The following is a 27552-nucleotide window of genomic DNA, read 5'->3' as shown; positions in this document are numbered from 1 at the left end:
AGACTCCCTGAGCTGCCCGAGCGCAGCCTTTAATCATCTTATACTATTTCTTCACTACAATAGCTAATGCCTACCATGAGGTTAACCATGTTCCAAGCATATTACACACATCTGCTCATGTAAAAATCAGATAGCTCCTGTTTTAGAGAGAGGAAGGGCCAGGCACAGAGAGGTGATGTGGCTTGCCTAGGCTCACACAGTCTGGTAGCAGAGTGCCACCACCAGGCAGGCTTCTTGTTGCTGTGCTCTACGGTCTTGGAACTCTCCAGCAGGGTCTCAGGTGCACAAGGTAGGGACAGTGACCTACCCCCCCTCAAGCTGCCCCAAGTTCTCAGCTGGATCTCAGCTTGGCAAATGTGTACCATACAGAGAGCACCCCCAGCCAGATGGTGGCCCCAGCAGGAGGATCAACCCCTCCCCGCAATGACTACAGCTCTGGCTAAACACGGTCATTGCATCTAGCCAGACCTAGGGCAAGGGACACCACTTACCAAGCCATCTCTACAGAGGGAGTGCCTGACTACCAGGCCCATAATGGGAAAACATTGTTTTGAAGGGCAGAACCTGGAGCCATAAAACGATTCCCATCACTGGTTCTCACTGCCTTTGGACATGAACCACACCGCGGAGTACTGACCAGGATGCAGGGGCTAATTACATCACGAGGCGGGTTCAGCACACAGGAATGACTTGCCTTCCAGCAGGCCCCAGCACACCGCACACCGGGTATGCATGCTTTCCTTTGTTCTTTCCTCCTCCGCTTTTGGCCATTGTTTAAAGGCAGGATTCTATAATGACTCATTAACTAGCATGCAGATCAATCAAGCTCACAAGGCCCCTTTGTGGGGCAGGAGAACCTTCAGTGTGAGGGAGAAACAGGCATATCAAGAGCCACATTTGTATCCAGCTCAGACATCCAATGTAAGCCCATTAGATAAGTGGATAAACAAGCGTATCTTCTGGGACATGATTACCGAGTGTCTGCTATGTGCCATGCACGGAGCTAGCGGCTTCCCATTAAGTTATCGTGCCACAACTTAGCGCAGTGCCAGGATGCACACAGATCACTGGCGCCAGGGAATGGCACACAGCAAAAGGATGGGAGGAGGATTCACGGAGGAAGGAGAGGATGCACAGGGCCGGGCAGTGCAGAGGAGGCCATGGGCTGTGAGCAGCTCAGAGGAAGGGAGGAACAGGGAGGTCAGCTGAGGCAGGGGTGGAGGGCAGCCTGGAAGAGGCTGCAGGTGGAGGGTGCTCTGAGGCTGGAGCCGGCTGTTTGGACTGGCTTCATGGTCAAGTAGACGGAAAGCTATGACTCAGTGTGAAGTGGGGGCAAGAAGCGTGGAGACCTAGTGGGAGCTGGTGGGAGACCCAGGGTGGGAGAAGGGGTGGTGAGGCCAGGGTCTCTGACAGAGAGAGAGGGCCAGAAAGGGCTATAGATGGGACCCTCAGCACAAGATGACAATCTCTCCTGAGAAGGGTGCTGAATGTTCTTGAGCACAGGAAGCCCAGGACTGTACAAGCTCAGCGGGGTAAAGTGTCTCTCCACTGAGCGCTGTGCCCACGGTGGGTTGGGACAGACACACTGGGGAACTTGCTAGTCCTGCTTTTGGGGAGACTAGGGAACCAGGGTCAGGGCAGGGACTGTGCACGCAAAGCCGTGCTGGTAAGAGAGCAGAGGAAGGAACGGGGAGCTGGGCACGCTGAGTGACCAAGGTTTTACAGAGAAGACCAGGGCATCTCCCCAGCCTGGAGGAGCAGAGAAGGCACAGGGACACACCTCTGATGTGCCAGACAGAGGTCTTCAAGGGCCGGGGATGTCGTTCAACCAGAGTTCAAGGTGTCTGCCACTGGGGCTGATGGAGTGGGCAATGGGAGTAGTCCCCGGGCTTGGCCGGAAGGACGAGACTGCTGTTTAGCCTGGATGGTGGGGCCACTGAGTGCTCCATAACATAGAGATTCCAAGTGTTCACAGAGCTGTTTGATATGTTCTTTGTGAGGGATGGTCTTGGGAATCTGCGCCAGTACAGCCTCCCTAGGTATTTTTGATGGTGAGCCAAGTTCAAGGAATGCCATGGTAAGCAGCTATTATATTGGCACTAAGATGGATATTGTAAGAACTTAGGTGGCCCAGATGCCTTAAGTTGGCCTGGCATTGCCCAAGGATACCACAGACCTGTTTCTCCTTTCCTTAAATCTGACAAACTCTTGGGATGCTAGGTAGCAGGGTTACTAATGTCTATCTAGTGTATTGAGAAGGGGTGGACCCTGTTTGCCTCCCCTTCGGGACTATGCTCTTATCTCCATAGCGTGGAGTGTGGAGCCTCCAGGTTCTTGGTTGCTATGTCCCTGATAGAGGCTCATGACCATCGCCACACCAGAACAGCTCCTCTCTGCAGGCCTGGAACATTCCTAGATCCTTCCTGAGCACAACTAGCAGGAGGTACAGGAGAGGCTGCAAGTCCAAGAAGGACCTTCATGCCTGTATGTGCTCAGCTGCCTGGGAAGCATGATTGCTCTCTCAAGGAAGGGGCTGAGTGACATGTGTCCCAGTCCTCATGCCTCAGAGTCACCTGTCACCATGCCTGCTCTTTGCAAAGGGAACCATCCATGATCTTCTACCCTGGCTCCATATTGCCTTGTCAGAAGTACTCAGGCCTCAACTCCTGCCTCCATTCAGCTCTCTGCTTTGGGTCTCCCTGCTTGCTCTGCCCTGCCCTGTGCATGAACTCCAGTTTCCAGTCAACATTCCAGACAAAGATGCCTCATAACGCCCCCATCCCTCCCTGTGCTGGTCCACTCTCTGCAAGTCAAGAGGTCTTTGCTCTCACCTCCGATGCCTTGCCTCCACCACCTAGCCCCAGCCCTGCCAAGGCCAAGGCCAGCCATCCCCTCAGGCTTCTTGCAACAAGCTTTGTCTCACCACAGCCACCGCCCGGCTTATCTTAGCTGGGGAAGCCCTGCTTTCCCATCTGATTCTCATCCCACCTCCCTACGACTCCACGGCTCTTCCATTTGTAAGGATGGCTTCCAGGGCCACTCAGTCTCCCAGTTCTCCACATTTTCCAAGAAATGATGTCCCTTTCTTAGGCTTCTGTTCCTGCCCATGTGCCAGAGAGACATCTGCTCCTCTCTCTTGAACCTAGATTCATGCACCAGAGAGCATTCATGTACTCCACAGTCTATGTCCCTCTTCTGCCCTGCAAAGCATGTTCTTTCTTTTGTATTCTTTCTCCTCTCTTTCTCCTCTCTCTCTCTCCTCTCTCCTCTCCCCCCCTCTCTCCCTCTCCTCTCTCTCTCTCCTCTCTCTCCCTCCTCTCTCTCTCTCTCTCTCTCTCTCTCTCTCTCTCTCTCTCTCTCTCTCTCTCTCTCTCTCTCCTCTCTCTCCCTCCTCTCTCTCCCTCTCTCCTCTCTCCCCCTCCTCTCTCTCTCTCTCTCTCTCCCTCTCCTCTCTCCCCCTCCTCTCTCTCTCTCTCTCTCTCTCTCTCTCTCTCTCTCTCTCTCTCTGTGTATGGATGCACGTATGTATATGAGTGTGAGGGTGCACATGTGTGTGAAGATGTGTGTGTAAGCATGGGTGCGGGTTCATGTGTATACATGTATGTCCACGAGCACACACAGAGACAAGAGGATAACCTCAAGTGATTCTCAGGAGCCATCTACTTGTTTTTTGTTTGTTTGTTTTTGGACAGAGTCTCACGCTGGGACCTGGGGCTCTCCATTAGTCCAGGCTAGCTAGGCAGCAAGCCCCAGGGTTGGAATTATGAAAATAAGCATACATCATGCCTGGCTTTTAATGTGGGTTTTGTGGCTGGAATTCAGGTCTTCATGCTTGTAAGGCAAGCATTCTCCCAAGCCAATTTTCTTCTAGTACCTCACTGGCTCAAGCAAGCCGTTCATGTGCTCACTGGATTAGTAGATGTTGAATGCCTACAGTGTGCCAAACACTCTGCCCATCATTTAAGACACTGTGCTGAATAAGAGCTGCCCCTTCTTTCTCCACTCCTCCACATTCATGCCCCATTCTACCCTCTAAATCTCGCTCATCTGCTCCTGGTTGATGGCACCCTCTTCCCACTTCGTTAACAGCACCAGCCTCCTGAATGGTCTTGCTCCCTCAGTATCCCCTCTGCTCCTCTCCACTGCTGCCCTGGGAATTCTGTCAAAGCTCCCTGACTCCAACGCTGTTCTGACTGACTCACCCTACCCTGCTCATCCGACAGCACCAATCCCGGGCTCCCCCCATCTGTACCTTTCCAGTCAGTAACAGAGAGCATCACAGTGCTATGACTGCCGGGACACTGGAGCCAGAAAGATGGAGGTCGGATGTGCCTTCTGCCACTTCCCGGCCATGTGCACAGGCCATTTCCAACCCTTAACCTAGCTGTGCTCCAGTTTCCTCATCCATCGGGTGGGCCCGTTAAAACCTAATTCATTATGCAATTAAGAAAATACAATGGATCGTTTATAGAGAGGGATTCATTTGCTCAATGGCTGGCACAGGGTAGACCTACAGTAAAAGCTAATATTGTTATTAACGACAGCCTAATACATTCAGCTTCACATTCTTTTTCTTCAAGATGGAATCCAAACCTCTGGACTGAGCTCCTGGGTGCCTCACGACGTGGATCCTGTTTGTCGTTTCCTCAGTGGCTTGGGGGAATCATTTGCATTCTCAGAGGCTGTTCCAACCTCAGTGCCATTGCATGGACCTGCTCTGAGCTCCTTCCTACTTACTCAACCTTAAGGCCCTGCTCAAAGGTTTCCTTTGTGGAAACATCCCTGACATTCCAGTTAGTGACGTCTTCCTGGGTTTCCCCTAGTACTCTGACCCCCTTCCAGGGGCACCTCTCTGGCTTACACACCCATCTTTACTGCTAAGTGCGCATCCTCAAGGGCAGAAGATGTGCCTAGAGCCAGTGACCAAGCAAATGGCCATCTCTTAAGATGTACTGTGAACTTAGCTAGCTTTTCTGCTGAAGGAGATGTCCTGGGGTGGCTCCCCCAGGTGCCACTTTCAGGAGCAGGTTAGAAAGTATTCACTTTCTCCTTTGTCAGCAGGAGGCCACTTACATCCACAGTTCAGCTTTGAGACACCAGCCCAAGCCCTCCTTGTTGCAAGCTGGGCTCCTGGCTCCCCTTCTCACTGGACACCTGGGCCCCGGGGTTTCTTCCAGGCCTACAGAGAAAGAGCTAGCATTCTGAGAAAGCTTGTCTCTCAACCCTTCTGGTTTTCCTCAGCCAAGTACTTCTGGAATATTATCCATGACCTGCAGAGATGCTGGAAGCATCCTTCTGTTCGGAAGGGCCTTCTCTTCAGAGGGCCTGGCTCCAGAAGCCCAGGCTGGAGCAATCTCTTCTTTGACATGTGGTGGAGGGGCCAATATGGGGTCACTAGACTCCATACATTGGTGAGGCTTGGCTTAATGAGAGAGACACAAACTGTTCCTCAGCGAATTTTCAAGTCTCATCCAGACTTCCTCCTACCTAATTTTCAAGTTCAAAACAAAACCAAGCTAATGTCTTTAACTATGTTGAGGAACAACCTTCTGGCCATCCACTGAATAACCTTTCAGTAGTAAGCTCTTGTGGTCTAGCCTCACTCCACGTGGCTGTGGCAGCTCTTCCCTGTCGAAAAAACTTCACCACAACACAATGCAATAAAGTACGGGTCTTTCCTTGTAAGATGCTGTGGAGGGGAACCCGCTTCTTGTGTTTTCAGTGCTGTGACCTTAGGCACTTGAACTAAAGGATTTTGAAGTGTTGACTAAAACTTAAAAACAAAACAATTAAAAAAGCTCTTCATAAATTATAGAGACAGAATGCTATCCTTTTTAAATTCCTACGTGGAAGTCTCTTGGACTTTATTAAGGAACAGGTCTTTTAGGGTGGTAGTTAAGGTAGATGAGGTTCTAAAAGGGAGTCCTAATGAGAGATGTATGGTGTCCTCATAGAAGGAGGAGGAGGAGGAGAAGAAGGAGGAGGAGCAGCAGGAAGAGCTGGAGGAGGAGGGGCTGGGGGAGGAGGAGGAGCTGGAGAAGCAGAAGGAGGAGCAGGAGGAGGAGGAGGAGCAGTCTTGGAGAGCTCCTCTGTACACAGAGAAGTAAGGTCAAGAGAGGACAAGATCAGTAGTGGCCTACAAGCCTGGTAGAGTCCTCTGCAGAAACCAAATCTGCTAGCTTGATTACACCTTCTACCTGCAGAACTTGGAGGAAGTGAAGGCCTGCTGTCTAGGCCCCCTGCCTAGAGTGCGGCCATTTTGTTGGAGTAGTCCAAACACGCTACCATGAGGGGGAGGAGTCAGGGGTTGCTGCACAGGAAGTACAGGAACCCTAAGAATGACTTGGAGCACACAGCCAGCCTTGGCCTTGAGTGCATTATTGAAATTTAGGGAAATGAAGCTTTGGTTTTAGGGACTTCTGGTGAAAGGGACAGGAGCCAGAGGCCAGAGCTCCCCAAGGTGGAGACACCCCTGTGTAAAGCAGCATGGGGGTGAACTAGAAATTAGTCTGTCTGCTCTCACCTGCTCTCACCTGGCCCTGTGAGTGGACCAGGAACCTGTGGAGCTCAGCCCTTGGCAGTGACAAGGTAGAAAGCAAGACTTCTTGATCATCCACGAGGATGAGGATGAAGGGCCCTTGCATATGACTTTGTGGCCTTCATGTTCCGTATGCGTTGGAAACCTCTGTGGTGAGAACTTAGCTCTGAAGAGGATTAGAGGCAGAGATGGTCCCAGCACCAGGCACAGGCCAACACAAGCTCTCCATGGGAAAACAAAACAAAACAAAACAAGTTCTACCCTGGTCGAAAATAATTCCCAAAGTTTATTATTATTCTAGTCATATGGTCAAAAATTAAACAGCACAGACTGAAATACGGTTCTGGGAGTCATGGGAGGGGAAAACCGATCCCCAAATCAAATGTACAGACTCCATATCATCAGGCACAGAATGCAAAAGAGGCTTCGTTAAAAAAACGGATGGAGGCTCTTAGCATCCCAGAAAGGGGCATTGCGGTCAAGAACATGTTACAAAGGACCAGCAATGGCTCCACAAGTTCAAGTCATTTACAACAGGTCTTCAGTGAGTGACTTTAACAGCTAGGAAGCGAGTAAGTCACCAGAAGGGAGGAGGAAAAAGTATGAACTGAAGAAAGAGAAAACAGAGAAAGAAAATGAACTTTTTTCAAACTCAGAGGGGGGGGGGGGGGAGGCAATAAAATAAACACTAGGCAACAGGGAGAAAGATAAAGGCTAAGCACCTCCAGGACTGGAGGAGAGGCTCAAGCTACAGATCCAAGAGGCCTGGTAAGTCCACAGGAAGATGTGTGATGCCCACATCTGGACACTGCGCAGTGAAAGGCTGGGCAGCGAGGACGAGGAGAAAGTCGTGAAGCAGACAGAAATGACACCGTGTGGAGAAGTGATGACAAATGACGCCAAACCAACTGTGACAGTGCAGGGACAAACACAACCGCAGACTCAACGTCCTCTAAGGACAGGTAGAGCGACCTCCCAAGACAAAAGAGAAGGCAGACGCTTGCTGGCCACAGGAAGTGCAGACGCGGAGACGGAGCAGGAAGAAGGTAATTCTACCAGGTGGGATTGTGATGGAAGCGATTGGAAATTGGGAGGGAGTGAACGCACAAGTAAGCCTGAACCAGGAGCCTGAACCAGCACTGGCTTATTAAACAGTGACACCCGCAGAGAGTGGGAGGCAATGGTGTGACAGGGAAAGCACGCGACAGAGGACAGTGGAGCCATTCGAGGGCAGTGTTTGAGATCCCTGACCTCTCAGGAAGAAGAAAACATAAAACTATAGAACTCCGGGCTTTTTAAATATACACATGCATATTTCCAGAGTATTTTAGGCTAAGTCTAGACAGAACTGTGTGATTCAATAGTCTGAATTCTCTAGTTAAAAGACTATTAGTCTTTAAAAAACAAACAAACAAACAAACAAACAAACAAACAAACAACAAAACAGCTATGCACAAAGCATCAAGTAAAAGTTGAAAGTAAACGGATAGAAAAGATAAGGTAGACACTAAGAGAAACTTGATCTAATTGATGGCGTGGGGGAGGGGCGGGGAAGTTTCGAGGAAAAACATTAGCACCAATAGAGAGTTATTACATAATTCTTTTGAAATAGTTGATCTACCAGGAAAGCATACAGTGTTCAACTTGTGTCTCTAATTACACAGTCTCAAGATACAGGGCACAAAAATCGACAGAACTTCAGAGGAAAACAGACGTGCACAGTCACAGTGGGGACCTTACTACCCCTCTCTCATAGGGCATCAATGAAGGCAAAAAGTCAATTAAGACGGGAGACACACACAACCAGTGAGCCTGATGTGGCGGAGAGACTGGAACACAAAAACTGCAAAATGCACCTTGAAAATACATCTGTTTCTTTTCAAGCACCCATAGAATACAGGTGAAAAATGACTACTTCTGAGGCAAAAAATACATCTCAATTAATTTCAAGTGACTCAATATATAGTTTTCCTTACACATAAATTTTATAACCAGTCATTTACATAACCAGAAAATTCTATTGTTTAAAAATCCAGATATATTTCTAAATAACTCATGATTGAAAGATGAAACGATGGAAATTGGAAGATATTCAGAATAGGGTTGGGGTGTAGATCAGTGGCAGAGCACTTGCCCAGCACATGTGAAGCCCTGGAATCATTCTTTTTTTTTTTCTTTTTTTTTGGTTTTTCGAGACAGGGTTTCTCTGTGTAGCTTTGCTCCTTTCTTGGAACTCTCTCTGTAGACCAAGCTGGCCTCAAACTCACAGAGATCCGCCTAGCTCTGCCTCCCAAGTGCTGGGATTAAAGGCGTGCGCCACCACAGCCCGGCCCTGGGATCATTCTTAAGCACCAAAGTTAGAAAAAAAAAAAAAAAAGGGAGTAGGGATGGTTCAGTGGTTAAGAGTACTTCCTATTTTGGCAGGGGACCTTAGGCTGGTTCCCAGCATCCACATGGGGACTTCAGTTCCAGGGCATCCAACACCCTCTTCTGACCTCCTCAGATGCTAGGCACACATGTGGTGCCCATATACATACATACATACATACATACATACATACATACATACATACATACATGCATACATATGAAACAGTCAAACATATAAAAATAAATATAAAAATAAATTAATACATCTTAAAAATACAAATTAAAACCAAATGACTATCAGAACTAAATGTTGGAGTCGTGATACATATATATCTTATATAAATCTGTAGAAGTATAGTCAAAATAATCCTCAGAGGGAAATTTGTAGCTTTAGGTGCTGAAATAGGATTGAAAATAATGGACTAAGTAGGAAGAATAAAATGCTAGACAAAAAATAAAATAAAACCAAGTGCACAGAAGGAAAGAAATGACGAAGAACAGCAACTGGTGAAACAGAAAATATTTTTCAAGGAGCATTAACAAAATCAAACTCAGTTCTTTGAAGAGACTAGCAGACATGTAGCTTTTGGCAATACTGATTTTTTAAAGATGTAAATCAGAAAGGAAAATGACACAAAAGCACAATATTAGCAGACATCGTGGCTATAGTAAGAAACAGCAGGCATAATTGTATATATAATACTTTTGGAATTTTAGTTAAATAGACTCATGACAAGAACAAACGACCTAAATTACTCTTCAGTCATTACAGATATGGAATCTGTACTCTAAATCCCCCAACACCAGATCCAGACACTTGGGCTGAAAAAGTTCACGAAACTTTCAAGGCAAAGGTTATTGCAATTTTCCACTGACAATCCCAGGAGGCAGAGGAAAACACTTTTCAAACTGCTTTATGAGGCCAGCATTTCCTTGATAGAAAATTCTGGCAAGGATAAAATAAAAGAACAGAGCTAACAAAATAAAAACACATTGTTAAATAAGATGCTAGCAAATTAAAGACAGATGAGTAGGAACATGTCCACATGAAGTGGTGAGCAGAGGACCCAGGAATGAGACCAGTAACATTGGGAGAGCCAACAACACTATTCACTACAGGATGAGAATCCAGGAGCAGAACAAAGATGGTATCATGGGTGTGGGAAGATGTTTGATAAAATTCAACATCCATCCTCAATAAAAAGTCTTGGTAAACTAGGATGTGAAAGACACTCCCCCAAGCCCCAAAGGGGAGACTTTCTATATTAAAAAGAAACATTCTTCAGGAAACATCACACAGAATAGTGAAGAAACAAATTCCACTCAACATCAATCCACCACCATCATAAACGATAAACGGACTGGAAAGGAAGAGATAAAACCATCACTCTTTGCGGATGTCAACAGCCGATGCAGACACTGACAAGAAAATCTCAGAAAAATGAACTCAAGATATTTGCTATGTATACAGAAAATCAAACTCCAGAAATTGATTACATTTTGAATGAGCATCAAGAAACATGTAGGTGATAGATTTTGAAAGCCATGATTTTATATTTATACAAATCATACTGCTATATTTATATAATATATATATAGTATTTAGGAGCAAATATATCAAGAAATGAGGAAGAACTGTAATCCAGACAAGTTTATTGAGAGACATTAAAGAAACCCTAAGCAAGTAGAAAGACATACCGTATTCATGGACCAAAGGGCTCAGCATCAACAAATCAGACAGAGTTCAAATGGTCCAGACAGGTTGCTGTGGACCTTGGCAAGACTGTCACATTTTAGAAGATAACAAAAAATACTTTGAATTGAAAAAATAACCCCCCAAAACAACTACAATCCCCCAGTGACAGGCATGAATGCATGAAAGATTTCGAATAACAGGGTAGGATTGCACACTGCCTGGATAAATGGTGAAGGAGTTCATTAAGAACAAGATTACATTTATGTGCAGTTCAGATGTTGGCACACGGAGCACTGCACTCTAGGGACACACAGTTAAGTATAAGCAAGCACGCCCAAGAATAACAAGCACACTTCTGGCTTTGGCTGTATTTAAAGGTGCTGGTGATGGGAGAGGGTTGGTCTGGGTGGAGCACCACCAAAATAGCTGATTTCTTTTCTTTTTCTTAGGCTGGGACATGGATACTCAGCGTTTCTTGTATTGATGTTATTTATATCTTCCTTATGTCTTATAAAGTTTTTGCTTTTTAAATTCAGTATCCAATAAAAGCAAATGGAAGTTCTCTGCAGAGAAGCTACCACCAGGAGGTTGGTGGGTTGGCAGTCCCTCGTAGGCAATCTGTCTCTAACCTGCACCTGCCCGCAGGACCCTGATTGCCCCACTATGGGAGCCTTACCTTGGCGGGGTTGAGTGCTGTGATGACCCACACACAGTGTGCGTTGTTATCATACTGAATGGGGAAGTTGGGGGAGGTGATGACGCCCGAGGGGCCTCGGAGGTGGGCATCACACATGCGGGCTGTGGAGAGGAGATAAGATAGACGTTTCAGTTTAGAGCAGATCCAGTTCTTCCCATCTCCCACGCACAGCCCAGAAGAGATGCCACCTGGACACCTTCTACCCAGAAACCACCTGCTTCCTGCATCCATGCCCACCTTTCCCAGCAGGCAGAGAGGGTCACAGTGCCTGGAGTGCTGTCCTATGGGCAGCTATGAACTGCCAAGGTAGGCTCAGCACTCTCCTGAAGTCTACTCTTCCTCTCCAACTCCACTGAGAGAAGGCAGCTCACCTTCCTAGAGAGTGCACAGACCAGGGCTGGGTAGGTCACAGGCACCTAGGGATGCACCAAACATTCTGCTCCATTACTTTTTGCAGCTTATTTCTCCAAACCAGTTGTATGCTGCACTGAACCCCCAGACTGCGTGTCTAGTAGCCTGGTTTCAGTCCTTCCCTCACCACCTTGCAGGCTTCCTGAACTAGAGTCTCAGGATGTCCTAGTGAAGGCCACCATACTGGTCTCAGAATGCCTGTGCCCAGGGACTCTACCAAAATGCCTGACTCAGTCCAGTTCCAGGCACCAGAATGGCTTCAGAGCCAGCCTGTCGCTTCCCTCATCCATCCCCTACCCAGCCCAGGCCTTGGAACAGGCTTTTGACTGGAAGCATAAAGACTCAAGGTGAATTAGAAGTGCTCTCCTCAAGTAGATATAAAGTGTTATCAATCACGGCTTAATCTAATTAAGCTCTTTAAAATAGCTTCGAAACTAATTAGATTAAGGGGTGATTGATCTCATTTAAGGTTCCACGTTGGGTCTAGGTGTTTGCTGCCGTTTAAAAACACGTGCACAGAGTCCTAGCCACCCCATTCTTCAACGTTAGCACACAGCCATTTTAATAAAGGGCTCTGTGAGCCTGGGCTGTCACTGCTCACATGGCAATTCATCCCAATTGCAGCCAGAGTGCCTAACAGTCAAGACAGAGTGCAAACCCAACAGGCTTAAGCATGTGAAATGGACATGCTGTCAGAGTTGCTTTCTGCGGATGACCTCAAACTTCCTGGAGCTCCTCTGTGTGGGGCCAGGCATGACAAAGCTCCAGGCTTTCACAGGGAGCCCCTCCCAGGGGTCTGAGGAGCAGGTCCCAGGGCTCCCTCCCAGGTGTAATGAATTACCGCTCCTTGTGTGCACTGATTCCCACGCTCATTCATTCCAACATTTACTGTGGGCCAGCCAGAATTTGGGCTGAGAAAAATGTCAGCAGGGCCCCACCTCTCTCAAGGACCACCACCAAAGCTGGAGGCATACATGAGAACCTGAGAGCCCTCACATGTGAGCACAGCAGGTGTAGTTCTAGGGCTGCTTTGAGGGGCTCTGGGTGAGCACTGATGGTTTTGGTGATTCACCTCATTCTGCACCTGCAGGAACTGCCCCTCACCACTGAGCTCCAATATGGCTTGAGATTATTTTGTGTGCATGTGTGTGAGGTTCTTGTGTGTGCTCATAGACCAGAGGTCAACATTAGGGGTATTTATTTCTCCATTGCTTTCCAGCTTATTTTTTGAGAGTAGGTCTCTCAACTCAACTGAACCTGGAGCTCACTGATTTGGCTAGGCTGGCAGGCCAGCAAGCACCCAGAACTCCCTAGCCCTGGGGCTAAAGATGTGACTGCCACACCCAGCATTTACACAGGTGCTTGGGATTAAAACTCAGGTCCTGTGTCTGTGCAGTAAGTACCTCATCCACTGAGCCGTCTCCTCAGCTCCTGAATTGAGTTTTGACACCAACTGCTCCTCTCATTCTGTGTTGTAAGACACTTAGATTTACAGGCCACACTTGGGGAGGATGGCATAGACGAGGAGAGGCCAACCCTGGGGGCTCAGCAAGTTAGCCTTTCCAGTCTAAATCTGGCTATTCAGGCCTGGGGGCGAGAAACCCCTCCGTCTGGCCCTGCCTCCTTTTCCAAATGGGGCAGGTGTCAGCACCTCAGTGAGTTCTGGTGGAGTGAAATTATACTCGACGGCGGACAGGAAGACTCCTGGGATAGGGACAGTCTCAGTGCTCAACAAAGGGATCCCGAGTCTGCCAGACTCAAGTGTCACACTCACTACCCTCTCTACAGTCAAGATTTCCTCCCAGGCTAAGGAGTGCTAGTCTAGCTTTCTTGATGTTTCTATGTGTGTCTCTATCGACAGTTATATACAGGAGCACATGGGTGTCTTACTCCATCACTTCCCACCTGAGTTTTTTTTTTTTTCCTTTCGAGACAGGGTTTCTCTGTGTAGCTTTGCACCTTTCCTGAAACTCACTTGGTAGTCCAGGCCCACCTGAGTTTTCTGAGAGAGAATCTCTTACTGAGTCTACAGCTTGCCAATTTTGCTACACTGGCTAGCAGGCAAGTCCCAGCTCCCTGCTTTCTCTGCCTCCTTAGGGCTGGAATTACAGGTACATGCTGCTGCTACACGTGGCCTTCTTTCTCTTCTTCTTCTTCTTCTTCTTCTTCTTCTTCTTCTTCTTCTTCTTCTTCTTCTTCTTCTTCTTCTTCTTCCTTCTTCCTTCTTCCTTCTTCCTTCTTCCTTCTTCCTTCTTCCTTCTTCCTTCTTCCTTCTTCCTTCTTCCTTCTTCCTTCTTCCTTCTTCCTTCTTCCTTCTTCTTCCTTCTTTCTTCTTTTCTTCTCCTCCTCCTCCCCTCCTCCTCTCCTTCTCCTCCTCCTCCTCTTCTCCTTCTCCTTCTCCTCCTTCTTCTCCTTCTCCTCCTCCTCCTTCTTCTCCTTCTCCTCCTCCCCCTCCTCCCCCTCCCGCCCCCGCTCCTCCTCTCTTCTTTATTACATTGCTTCTGGAGGTCCTCACACTTGTGTGGCAAACACTTTCCTGACTGAGCCACCTCCCAGGAAGCCCAGGAAGCTCCTTTACATAGGCTTTCACTCTGATATGATCCCATCCACCTTTACAAAGAGGACCTGAGCATGCAGTACTCTAGCCCTGCAGAGCATCTCACACAGCTCCCCAGGCAGCATCTCCCACCTCTTCTGGGAAGTCTGATTTTGCTGCCAAAAGACTCCATTTATCCTGTGCTTGTTTCCAAGAATTAGACGGTATTTGCCGTGTGTTAAGATATGCCTTCGTAATTAGAGAGAATAGGTCAAAAAGCATTTACCACTTTAAGGACTTGGAGGGGTTTAATTAAGATATTACAGTCTGCAGATAGTTAGCACCGAGTACCTTAAGACAGGTTCCGGATGGAATCTTAGTTGCTTTTTCTGTCTGCTGTCTGGGCAAGGTCAGTCAGGGGATGCTGCAGACAGACAGACTCCTTCCCTCTGAGCAGCCAGCTCCAGGGATCCCACAAGCAGATGGAGAGCACCTTGCTGTGACCCAGATGGGCTGGCCAAATGGTAGCTTCTCAGACAGTGTCTGAATCAAGGAGTGAATGTATGTATCTTCCCATTTTCCTATTTGCAGTTTCCCATCTAGCCTCTTCTATAGACTCTTCTCCCCATCTCCTGGGCTTCCTACTCTTCCTCAGGACATCACTGTGCTGTGTGGCTGGGAACAGGACCTTAGGGAACTGTAGGGAGACACCACCTGGACCCACAGCCAATTCTAGACTTGAAATAGTTTGACTCCAAAGCAGGGAACCACTTCAAGTGCAAGAGGTACGCAGTGTGAATGCCTCCCCATGTCTAGCTTCTTCCAGAATCTGATTTCTGCCTCGATCCAGGCTGCCTGCTCTTGCTTCTCCCATGACTGACCTCCCTCCATCCCTGAGCACAATTCCAACCTCATACAAGTTACTTTTTTTTTTTTTTTTTGGACTAGGTCTTGTTACATAGCCTAGGCTAGCCTGGAACTTTCGGTCTCTTGCCTTAACCTGCCCAGTATCAGATATGCAGGCATGCACTATCACATCCAGCCTCCTACTACCCCTCTGCAGCTGTAGCATCTTCCGAAGCTGCCTGCCTATCAGAAGCCTCTCTTCTCCTCTCCAGCCCCTGCTTCTGTCGTCTTCTACACTGAACATCCGGTTCCTTGTGCTGCCATGTCCTTCCGAAAACGTCTGACAGTTCCTGGAACTTATATGGGACCCATGGAGACCAGCAGGGTCTCTTCCGGTTTCTGTTTGCCCTCCCAGCTTAGACCTCATGGTCCACCATTATGGTCATGTTTCTGTAAATCCCAAGTCTCTCTTCTCTCTCCTCTAATCAGTTGCCTCAGAGATGTCAATCCTGAATCATCTCCTCAATATTCTTCATATCTGCCCTCACATAACTGAGCTTTGACAGAAAAAAAAAAATCACAGGAGAAAGAAAGCTGTCTCTGTAGGTTCATTATCTACCTCAAACTTTTCCCAGAAATCGCCCAACAATCCTGCTCTGTCAGTTCACCAGCTCCTGCGGCTCGAAGACCCTCTCATGCCTTCCACAGGACCCGCAGACCTCTCACCCTTTCCTGTACCCTGCTCTGTTCTCCTGGCTGATGATTTTACTGCCTTTCTGTATGTGGGGGAAACAGGAAGCTATTGAGCAGACACATTCTCTTCCTGACTCCCTAAGGTATAACCCTGCCTGCTGATATTTATCCTGCTCTAGTAGAGAGGTGGCTGGTTTGAAAGGCTGGTTCCTTCTATAGGATCTGAACCACTGTCCCCTCGATCCCAAGAGCAGCACGTCTGTGGCCACACACAGAATCCTGATATCCTTGGAACCAGGGAGTCCAGCCACCACAGCCACCTTTCTCCTCTAATCCTGCTAGCAGGGACACTCTGTTCTCAATGTCCCTAGTGCCCTACATCCTAGGCCCTTCTAGTCCACTGACCTCTACGCTTCTTCCCATCTATTGGACCCTCCTGACCCCCTTTTTTCCCCACCCAGACTGAACCTCAAGACCAGTATCTCCAGATCCCTCCACACCTTCACCTTCACATGTTCAAAAGCCTGCCTTGGCTCAAACATCCTATCTGTTCTTTTTACTCCAGGGCCTGGTGGCCACTGGGACAACAGTGGCCACACCACAGATTCAAGATTAAACATCAAAACAAGCCAGCCTTCTGTCCTTGGTCCTCCTTGGATTTCCTCCCAGTTCTCTGCAGAACATCTCCAAAGTTGTGCCAAGTCATTTAACCCACTGGCAGTTAACCCTTGACCTTTCTGGAGTATCTGACCTCAATGGCCCATCTCTGCTTGAGAAACAACATACATGCCTTGGTTTCTCTCCTCCTCCTCCTCTGACCCACACGTTCCTCCTTCTCCACCAACTCTTTCAAAGCAGCTGCAGAAATCTCAGATGGGAGTTCTCAGCACGTTATGTTGATGGTAATTTTTCTCTATATTTGAAATTCCATCAAAACAAAGCGATCAGTGGGGCGGGGGAGCTGCTCCACACTGTTCCCCCACATTCCAACTCTGAAGGAGGTCCAGGTGCACTTCTCAAGTGCAAGTAGCCCAGGGCCTTTGGAGCAAGGGGTTGAAACAGCTCAATTGATTGGCGTTGTGTCCTTGGGCAAGTTGGTTAACTACTAGAAGCTTCAGCTCAACATGAAATATGGTTATTGCCACTTGCCTCATAAGGAAATGATGAAAATGCCTAGTGCAATCTTTAGACAAGTATGAATGGCTTAATAAATGGGGGTTTTACCATTAGCACATCCAGGTAAGGGACTTGGGGACATTCTTAGGACTGGGACAGTGAAGCATGGCTTCTAGTGACTCAGTAAGACACCTACACCAGAAAAGGAAAGAGGAGAGAGGAAGGAGGGGAAGGGAGAGAGAGGAGGGGAGGGGAGGGAGGAGAGGGAGAGGAGAGAGGATATAACTTGGACACCAGCGTTCAAGGGTTTGGCTTGGGAATTTGATCTTGTGATGGCCACCAAGGAGGAAGACAGACATCTGTAATGATCATGCCTTTTAGTCCCGGCTGCTTTGTGCACAGTTGCCATGTTCCCCTCCCTTCCATTTCATAGTTAAGGGGAAAGATGTAGATACATTTCAGCAATGTCTTCTCTGCCGTCTAGCTTGTTAATAACAAAGATGGGACTTGAACTTAAAGGCTTTGAGTCCCAAGTATGGTATTCCATCCATCCAAAATTATTTTATTCTGAATGCATATGCACAGACAGACTGACACACACACACACACAGACAGGCACACACACACACACACGCACACAGACAGACAGATGTGCAAAGATTTCCTAGGGCCAACACAGAGGCTAACTTCTGAGAGGAGGGAGAGGAGAGCTGGAACACACCATCAATTTCAAAACTTCCAAAATGAGGACACAGTTCCATCATCCTCATTCACATCAATCACAAATCCGATTCATTCTGGTGGCCCTCAAACGTTTATAGAGAACCTATTATTTGCCTGTCTGTGTGTTTTAGTATAATTAATTGTGTGGAAAAGTGAATAATTAAAGGCACAGCATATTTTACACGCATCGGAGGGAAAACAATACCCCATGTATGGCGGCCGAGTGCTTTCAGATTGCCGTCCTTTGGCAACCTGTTTCAAAGTGGAGCATTGTGTAATTGAAGGACTTTTGTCCCTTTTTAATAGTTCACCCAAGCTGCCCACTACTCCCTCCCCCACCAAAAAAAAAAAGAAAGAAAGAAATCACAATTACAGTAGAAATTCCAATTAGTTTAGAACAAAAGATCTGGGGGCGGGAAGCCTCCAAGACTGCCTGAGGAGACCACTGCATCTAAGATGGAGCTCTGCTCTTGACAGAAAGCTGGGGAAAGATCACCACAGTCTACGCCTTGGCCTTCCCACTGCCTCCCTCTCCACAGCCTGTGCAAGAGGAACCCCGAGGAAGAAGGCAGGAGAAGGCAGGAGGGCCAGGCTGTGCCGAGAACCATCCCCCTCCCCACTTCAACACCGGGCCTTGCTTGACGAAGGAGTGGTTTTCTCCTTCGATAACTGGGGTACCATGGTGAAGCCTAGTGAAGGGCCTTTGCCAGGGCTGGCCAGCTGCAGGACCGCAGGAGACAAGTCGGTGGCTTCTGACAGAACCAGTGGCCACCAGAGGACAAGGTGTGCTCTGAAGCTCCAGCGGAGGACCAGCTGCATGAGCAGGGTAAGCGTCACAGGTGTGCATGGGAGCCCCGTGGGCGCCCCGAGCCACTCCTAAATGAGCACTGTCAAGTACCCTGCCTCACTTGGTGATGCTCTGGGGTGCTGGGGCAGTGTGTCTTCCGTTTACGGGGAGAGGAAAAGGGACTCCGAGAGCTGATGGTAAGGGCCCGGGGGACACACAGCCACAGAGTGGCAATGGCTGGATTTGGATGGCCACGCCTACCACCCACTTTCACACCGGCAGGGCGTGCAATGGGACAACAGAGGGAATGCTGAGTGAAAGTGTGCGCAGAGTTTAGTCCAGTGTTAGATTCCCCAGGGATGGCTTGGATGGGGCCCACAACCTTTCTGGAGAAGAATAAATGGGCACGTTGCTTGACAAAAACCCTTCTAGAATGCTGGCTAGCCCTTTCCCATCCTGGGCCTTTTCTTGTGAATAAGCTGCCATGACTAAGAATAACCTTCCTCCAAGGGAAAGGATCCCATCACTGTGAGAAGGCTTGGCTGCTCTGGCTTCTAAAAGAAACTCTGACGGGAGATTGGCCCGGGATCTCCTGGTCTGCAGACGGGATACCCCATGCCTTTCTATGCAGTTGTTGTCTTAGAGTTCTGCACCTGAACTCAGGTGCATTCAGTTATCCATCCATTCCATCCAACATCTGTTATAAAGCACCTACTGTGTACAAGGCCCTGTTTTGAGTGTTGGCCAAAATGGGAGCCCCTTGCCCTCTACAGGATGTCCATCTTCCTTCTAGTACCTGCCAAGCCACAATATGCTTACGTCACATTGCCCAGTCAGGGTCCTGAACCCTGCAACTGAGCGTGGGCAGGTACTGTTGAGTACATTTTGGGGGGAAGAAGGTTAGCCCAGAGGATAACAGGTGATCTGTCCAAACGCTCAGTTATACTGAGGATCCTTTCCTCTGTGTCTTCAATTGCTTTTTTTTTTTTTTTTAAAAAGGCAGTGGTAGCTCTGGAGGGTCTTTGGAATAACATGGTAGAAAGGAGCAAAGGACAGCCTATGCTGTAGATTGTGGCCATCTTAAAGTTGAACAAGTAGGCATGAATACAAGGCCTGTTTGGAAGATATTTTCATGACTCTCTTCCAGATTCCTCATCAATACATTTATTAGATGGGCCAGGTTTTAGCTCTAACTTTGTTCGTTCTTCCGTATAATAATGGTTTAGTTCTCTTCCACAGCCCCCTCTCGCTCTGCATGGATTCATCTTGATGCAAAGGTGCTTACAAAGTAAAGCATCCCCTTTGGTCAGAAGGATCCAGAATAGAACCGTTTTAGTGGGTTTTTAGATAGACCTTCTCTCTGAGAGGGGTCCTCAGCTCTCCAGGGCTGTCTAAACTGCTGAGTGCCATCCTGCCCCATCGACGGCCCTGCACTGGCTCCCAGTATTTTAAGACCATTTATGGCCGTTGGCAGGCAGTCTTCTTTGGTTTATGTGATAGGTGAGAATGTAGGCAGTAGGGCCTTTGAGGACAGGATGGCCAGGTATGCTGTCAGAGAAGCCCACAGAGCAGCCCTTTGATGCCGCACGCTCCATGTTGTCTCTGTACTGCTAAAAGTGTTGCTTCGGAAGCCACAGGTCTGTTTACTGCAGAGTGTGGGCAAAGCCACGAGAGTGCCGGGGGCAGAAGGCTGGGATGCGTCTCTGTCACAGTGGACGGATCTAACACCAGAGTCTAAGGGGTGACTTGCCTTCCTATTTCTGTGTGGCTCTGATCTCTTTGTGCCCTGTGACAGCAACCTGCTTCCTGTGTACCTCTCCCGTCAGACTATGAAGTCCACGCAGGGCAGGGGCTATGTCTGTCTCCCTACATCTCCATGCCTGCTCTTAGCAAAGGCCTCGATACAGAGAAGACGATAACAACATGGTAATTAGTCAAAGATGCAGGACCTGAGTTCTAGGGAGCAGCAGAGAGCAAGATGAGCCGGCCCGGGGGAGGGCCCAGGTCTCCAGGCCCAGCCTGGCTGTCTGAACAGCCTCCCTTCCGCGGGTGCCCTCACCTCGGCAGACCGGCCTGTGGTCGCTCCAGGCTGCAAACATGTCGCTCACTTTCATGCAGGTGATCCGCTTGGACCCTTGCAGGTCATAACCTTCGTTGCAGGTGAACTGGACGCTGGATCCTAGCCTGGGAGACAAAGGGTGTTGTAAGTTCACTCCCTAGGCCTGCTAAGCCCTGCCCTGAGGAGGACGCCCTGGCTCCGGAAACATGTCTCCCGGGGAAAGTTCTTTCTCCTGGCCTTTCATCTGGGCTCTTCTGTTCACCACTAAGAATCTGCTGGAGGACACAGCTGCCCTTCATCTTAGTTGTTTGGGAACATTTGATGGTTTTAGGTTTGGTTAAAAGGAGATTTTGTGAGTGAGCAAAGAGCACTGTTGTGAGATAAGTATCAATTAGGGCTAAGAGTGGGTGGATGGTACCCATGAACCGGGGTGGAAAAGGAGGAATATGGGAAGATGCCTTGGTAGTACAAACCTCTGCAAAAAATTTGCCATCTGAGGGGCTCTGAGGTACACCAGATGACTGTAGGCCCGCCACCGTTATGTAACGGGTCAAAGAGTGACCCTTTGAACTCTGGCTGCATGCATTTTGTGACATTTAACACGGGCATGTTTTAGTGATACCCCCCTCCCCCGCCACCTCATAAGGCAGCGATATCCTCCCAAGGAACAGACTAGGAGAGACCACAGCTTTCCCCCAGTAGTGTCACTCCTGTACCCATGCCCCCCACCCCCACCCCACCTCCAGGAAGGGCAGGTCTTGTCCTCCCCCACACCCAGGCCACCCAGCCCCATTTGCAGCCGGACAGTCCCCCAGTAGGTCTTACCTGAAGTCTGAGCCTAGTCTTTTGCCCCTTTCAGGTATTCCAGGGTCTGGACACATATTATGTCCTTGGGACACACCAACCTGAGTTACTACAAGGCAAAAAAACAGCACATACACAGATAGACAGTCCAGGAAGGCACCGGGCTGGGCAGTGTCTCGGGTGGGAGGAGGAGACAGGATGCGGCCCTGCTCCCCCAGAGTTGTGGAGGATGTCGGGGCTCTCTATTGGACAGGGTTTTCCTGACTGTGCAAGGTGGGAGACTGCTTTTGATAAATGCCTTTGCAAGAAAAATCCAGGTGAAATTCTTTGGGATCATGTGGGCTCTGAGACAGCCCTCCTCCCCGACAACCATCCTGTTCCCTCGTCCCACACCAGTGGCCAGAAGTGGACTACCCAAAGGCTCTGGTGACCTCCCCATCCTGCACTTCAGATCCAGGGATGGAGACTCTAGATGAGATGACTCCGCCCCCCACCCCACCCTCAGTCCCAGATGGAGAGATGACTCAAAGAAAGTTAAATAAAAGGTGAATGCATGATCAGAAACGGTAAAGAATGAGAGAGAGTTGCAGCTTCAAGTTCAAAGCAGGGCCTTGAGCTCAGATATGGTCATTTCTTCTGAGAGCCCTCTTCTTCGCAGACCCCTACCAAACCACAGTAAGCAAGTTCCAGAATATTCTGCTCCACCCCTCCCAATAGTACTGGCCAAGCGCACCAACCAGATGTTATCTAGGGTATGTCTATGACAGTCTCACACCTTTTTACAAAAACCATATGCATGCCTGCCTGAGCTAGCGCAGAGCTTGGTGTAGGACGGCGGATACAGATACAGTGCAGACAGAGGGCAGCTCCTAGGTCCCTGCCTGCTCATTAGTCTTGACGCTTCACATTGGTCAGGCTGGACTAAACTCATACCTCTGGATTCCCAACGGCTGACAACGGAGGCCAGAGGAGTTACCTTCAAGGACCCACCAATCCCATGACTCCAACGGCAGCTGAGTAGTTACAGGGGTCTATGGCAACAGTCTCCAAGCTTGCTCATATTCCCCTCTTCCACTCAGCACCCCATAATGTGAGAGAGGTACTCCATCACCCACTTACACACTACTCACTCACTCCCCACGGAGGGCACATTCTCACCGAGCCCCTGTTTTGGCTACAAGGGGAGCTGCCAAGGGTGGTCAGGAATGACCACAGTCTTCAAGGAGTTTCCCGTTGAGGGAAGCCATGAAGCACTGAAGGAACTTCAGGACCCCAAGTGGGAGGTGATGAAGGGATGCTGAGATGGGGGACCAGTCACACATTACTGGGAGAAGTGTACAAGTTTTCCCAGAGGAGGTGGCATTGGACATGGATCTTCGGAAAGGGTGAGGTTTAGCCACATGGGGACAGTGACAAAGGCAGAAGACAGAAGAGTGAGGTGGAGACAGAGAAACTGGGGGGTGTCAGGTGCATCTAGAGTTTAGGGAGGGGGGAGTATCAAGGTGAAACACGAGGCTTCAGATAGAAGACTTTTGAAGGGTCTGAGTCTTATCCTGAATACACAGGAATAGGGGGTGTGTGTTGGAGAGTTCTGTGTAGCTCGTTGTGTGTGTGTGTGTGTGTGTGTGTGTGTGACACACCTTTAATCCCAGCACTTGAGCAGTAGAGGAAGGTGTACTCTGTGAGTTCGAGGCCAGTCTGCTCTACACAGTAAGTTCCAGGTCAGCCAGGGCCACATAGTGAGAAAAGAAAATGAACCCAAGATCCAAAACAAAAATAAAGAGTCCTGGGTGGCAGAAGGGTCCTCCTTATCGAAGGAAGTTCTGTGCTCATTCAGGTCAAGGTCACACCACAAGAGTGATGGGGTGTGTGACGCAGGGAGTGGATGAGGGAAAGAGGTTCACTAGAGAATGCAGAAGGCTAAGGCAGAACAGGGAGAGTAGGCGCCCCGTGAGCTGGGGCTGTGAGGACACTGGGTGTAGACGGAAGGCCGGCCACTGCTGAGATTCGGCTCACTGTTGCGAGTGGAGGCCTGGAGCAGCCCGCTCCTGCTCACACCTCTAAGGGGACTGCTGACCAGGGAATCGGAACACTCAAGGCTCAAACCAGACACAGGTTCAACGCTTGGTTGTGTGGCAAGGCCAGCAAGGCCTATTGGGTAGTTCCACACTGCCAGGTTGAGGCAGGCCATCTCTCTGGTCACCAGTCTGGACCCTGTTCTCTTCTTTATCAAGCCTGCACTTCCAAAGTTTTTACATCTCCCGCTTAACAGAACTAGTCCCAACCAACCCCGGAACCTGCAGGCTGGGACAGCGAGTCTCAGAAGCAGAGTGAGTTTTCAGGGAGCCATGGTGGTTCTTGCAAGGGCAGGAATGGAAGTGGTAACTGGGGTCCCCAGGACAGAGGGGGTTTGGGGGGTAAAGGTAGTAACCAGGAGAGGAAGATGGTCCCTCACCCCAAGAGCTGCCCCCTGATGGCTTTGTCATTCGGCCTGTGGACCATAGCAGTTTCTAAGCTCAGCGCCCATCTTCCCCAGGTCCCGCCCATTTAGCTTGTCCACGGACCACAGCCATCCCAAGGTCCCTGGCCCATGGAACCACCCACCCCTTAGCAGCACCTTGAGAATTTCCAGCAGTTCCCAACACTTCTTTCCCCCTCTCATTCAGTACTGACCGCCATCCAGGAAGCAGGTGAGGCGGAACCAGAGCTAACGATGACAAAGCCCACCACCCTGCCTCCCGGAAGTCAGCCAGCCCCCGAGGTTTGGGGACCATCCGGGAAGTTACAAACCCACTGACGCAGCTCACATCCAGCCAGCACCCTTTCCCAAGGTACTCATAACAGTCCTCTGAAGACCTCCCAGGCTCTCCAGGAAACAAGCAAACTTACATCCAGGGATCAGATGACTATGTAAATTGCAGAAGCAAAAGGCATCCCTGCTGTCTTTGGAATTTCCTACCCCCACTGCCAGTCTAGACCAGACACGTGTGTTTGACTTGCTGTTGGCTGCTGGACATCGAGGTGAGCCTGATCCCACCCTTGATGACAGTCTCACAATAAGGAAAATCTGTGGCAGTACCTTCTACCCAAAATGAAGGGAGATGCTGATAGGTGCATATCCAGAAGCCACGGCCAGGGGAGGGAATCAGTAGGGTCCACCCCTTCCCTGAGTTCAAGACAGCTGTCCACAGGGGGTTTGAGCAGACTATAAAGTCCATGCCGATATCAGCAGCTGCCTGGGAGCAACTTGAGTCAAACTCAACCCTGTTTGAGGAAGTCTTATAATGGAGATTAAAACCTTATCAGAAGAAATATCACATATATGTATGTATGTACATGCATGTACATATCTGAAGATTGTTTACATTACTTCCTTAGACTAGCTTCTTCACTTTTCTGGAGCTGTTGTGGACACCTGGGAAGGGTGTAGGTGGTGAAAACCATGAGCTCTCTCTAAGATAAATGCACCCCAACATCACATGTGTTTTTTTTTTTTTTCAGCTACTTTGTGGACTTCCTGCAGTAAGGAAGGTCCATCTTAGCTCCAGTAGCATCTACGCATTTAACATTTGTAAAATGGCGATACGGAACTCTAGCCTGCCTGCCTCTCCTATTTTACAGATGTTAAAACTGAGTCAGTAGTTTCTTGGGTAGCATGGGATAAACATTTGGTCTCCCCAATGCTGGACATTTCTCTAAGCTTGCTTACAGCTCTATGGCCAAGTGTATAGCAAAGCCACAGTTGCCTTGGTTCGTTTGGTATCCATGGCTACACTTGGGCCTAGGGCATAAGTAGACCATTCTCTACTTATGGACCAGGGCTTTCCTAGGGCCCCATCTCTGATCCTGATGTCCTTAGTCAAGCACAAAAACAGAGTCCCCTAGCTTCTTTCTGTCATCCAACCTCCTGGAGCAGGGACCACCCAAATATTTCGGTCTACAGGTTAACCCAACAACCACCAGTACCTTCTGACTTGAACTTGAGACTAGGACAAGTCCCGCACTCTGGTTCAATCTAGTCAGGTCCCCGACTGCCTCTGCCCCCGACCTTCTTCTGGCCACAGACACCAGCACAGACTTTGGGAACCTGGTGGCTTTCCACCGTCTCTCCTTACCAAGTATATTTCTGGCAATTAAAGAAAAATGAGAGCAGGGAGGTGAGACGGATGGGTAGGAGAAGAAGCCGAGAGAAGAGGGAAGCAGAAGGCAGGGTGGGGAGGAAGAGGGGGAGGAGCTAAAAAGAGCAACAAGAAGGAAACAGAGCCAGACCCCTGGGGGACCAGAGTAGCCCCCCTGTACTCGGCTCCAGAAGGAACATGGAGGGTCTGCACCCCACCCCCAAAGCTTAAATCCCTTCAGCACAGACCCATCAGGTGTCTCTCTGGACGTGATGGTCTAGACCATTCCCCAGTACCAGACCTCGTTTCATCTTCCAAACAAGGGTATCAGGAACAAGTTCTCAAAGACGCAATCTACCCAAGCAGGGTGCCACCAGGATTTCCCCACGACCCACAGAGCCAGGACCCAATTCCCCACTTGGCTCTGCCCAGCAAGGTCCAGCGCTCTTAATGGAGCTTATTAGACATGTCCCTTCCTCCTCTTCACCATCTGACCTTGGAAGTCAACACCCTCGCCCTCCAGAGCCCAGCCTGAAGAGACGCCAGTAAGAGGACTGTCTTAGCAGGTGGAAGTGATTCAAAAGGAAAAAATAAAGAGAGAAATGTGCAGTAATGACTCCCTGGACTGCAGATCGAATGGGAAGTGAGGAGGGAAGAGGAAGGAGGCAATGGAAGGAGAAGGGGAGGACAGCCGGGGGCTGCTCATTGGCTGCAGGCTCAGTGAGTCCACGCCCAGATGGAGGGAGGGAGGGGCCAAGGACGTCATCTAGCAGAGGCTGGCTTCCCTGTGGTCACAGCTGGTCACAGCACCAGAGGTTCAGATCCAAGCATGAGGCCCTATGCCCTGGCACAGGGGGCGGGCCAGGTGACTTACACACAGACGTCTTCTGGTTGTTGTCTTTGCTGGGCATCAGCTTCACGCCTCGAGACTTCAGCTCAATTTGCTTCTTCACTAAAGAGGACAGACAAGGAAAGACGGTTGGAGGGGTGGTCTGTGACCCGGACAGGGTTCCTGGGGAAGGAGGTGTTCCCACTCTTTTTGACAGTCGTGACATCACACTGTCATCTACCACTTGCTAGCCTAGGCACCCAGCAGCAACAACAAAGACATTGCCAATGATAACAATGACAAAAATCCCATTTTAAGTGAGCTTATTACTTCATACTGAGCTGCATTCGTGGCTATGGTGGGCTGTACATGGTCCACGTGAGCCACAGCTTGGACATATATGCAAGATGGATTTGTCCTGTCTTTTGGCTTGGGATGTCCTATGGGGGGGGGGAGTTCCTGTTCAGGAAAACAACAAGGGGTGGCAGGGTCTCTGCCATGAAGGAATAGACAGACCTATGAGGGAGGCAGGAAAGGGGCTCTGCCACCTTGTGGTGTCCGGAGGGCTCTGGACTTGCTGGGGCCTCTCCTAGGAATGGAGATCCGCTACTATTAAGGTTTCCGGGTATGAACTAATTCCAGTCTTCTCCCTGGGGAGTCTTTTGTGAGCATCTGCAGCCAGTTAGGTTTGGATATGGAATGCTCTCCCCACAACTATGTACTGAGGGTTCAATGGTCAGCCTGTGACACTATTGGTAGGTGCTAGAAGCTTCTGTAGGTGGGACTTATGGGAAGGAATTCATTAAGCGTGTGTCCTTGAAAGGGTCCATTGGACTCCAGATTCACCCTATTTCTCATTTTGTTTTCCTGCTGTCATGGTGGGTGGCCCCTCCACCAGGCGGTCCCACCATCGATGGCCCAACCCGTGGATCACAGCTCCCTCTTGACACATGAGCCCAAACCACCTTTACTTCTTTTTAATTTGCCTCAGGTATTTGCTATAGCAATGGAAAGTGATGAATGGGTAGCTCACCCTCTGCATGTCTGCCACTCTGAAGATTCTCCCCTACCCACTTTCTGAGCCAGCCCTGACAGGGAGTGGTAAACCAGGTCAAGCTCAAATTGTCACTATTTCCCATACTGTACTGTTTGTGATATGGATATTTTGTGGTCCTGGGAATTAAACCCAGCACTCATGCCTATCCGGCAAGCACTTTACCACTCAACTATATATGTATCTTTGCCCTGCGGTATGATTTTTGTAGCCATTGCAGAGGTGAGGTATTATTTCTCTCCTATCCCTTGACCTTGGTTTTGGCCACTGGAAAC

General features: G+C 49.2%; 1 protein-coding gene across 8 annotated transcripts in view; it reads right to left on the bottom strand.

The window, feature by feature from the left end:
• Positions 1-27552, bottom strand: part of Csmd2 (CUB and Sushi multiple domains 2) — a 576074-nt gene that overhangs the window by 240762 nt on the left and 307760 nt on the right. For 7 of the 8 annotated variants that reach the window (XM_042271897.2, XM_042271900.2, XM_042271899.2 and 4 more), the window contains 4 exons: positions 26269-26346; positions 21298-21385; positions 20473-20597; positions 11281-11402 (listed from right to left, as the gene is read on the bottom strand). In XM_042271897.2, coding sequence (XP_042127831.1) covers positions 11281-11402; positions 20473-20597; positions 21298-21385; positions 26269-26346 — 413 coding nt within the window. The remainder of the gene's footprint in view (positions 1-11280; positions 11403-20472; positions 20598-21297; positions 21386-26268; positions 26347-27552) is intronic. The other variant, XM_042271904.2, reaches the window with a different exon arrangement.

This window comes from Peromyscus maniculatus, chromosome 2 (assembly GCF_049852395.1).
Source record: "Peromyscus maniculatus bairdii isolate BWxNUB_F1_BW_parent chromosome 2, HU_Pman_BW_mat_3.1, whole genome shotgun sequence".
In the NCBI taxonomy this organism is placed as follows: Eukaryota; Metazoa; Chordata; class Mammalia; order Rodentia; family Cricetidae; genus Peromyscus; species Peromyscus maniculatus.
The sequence above is the reverse complement of the archived record's forward strand: the minus strand, read 5'-3'. Positions and strand labels throughout refer to the sequence as shown.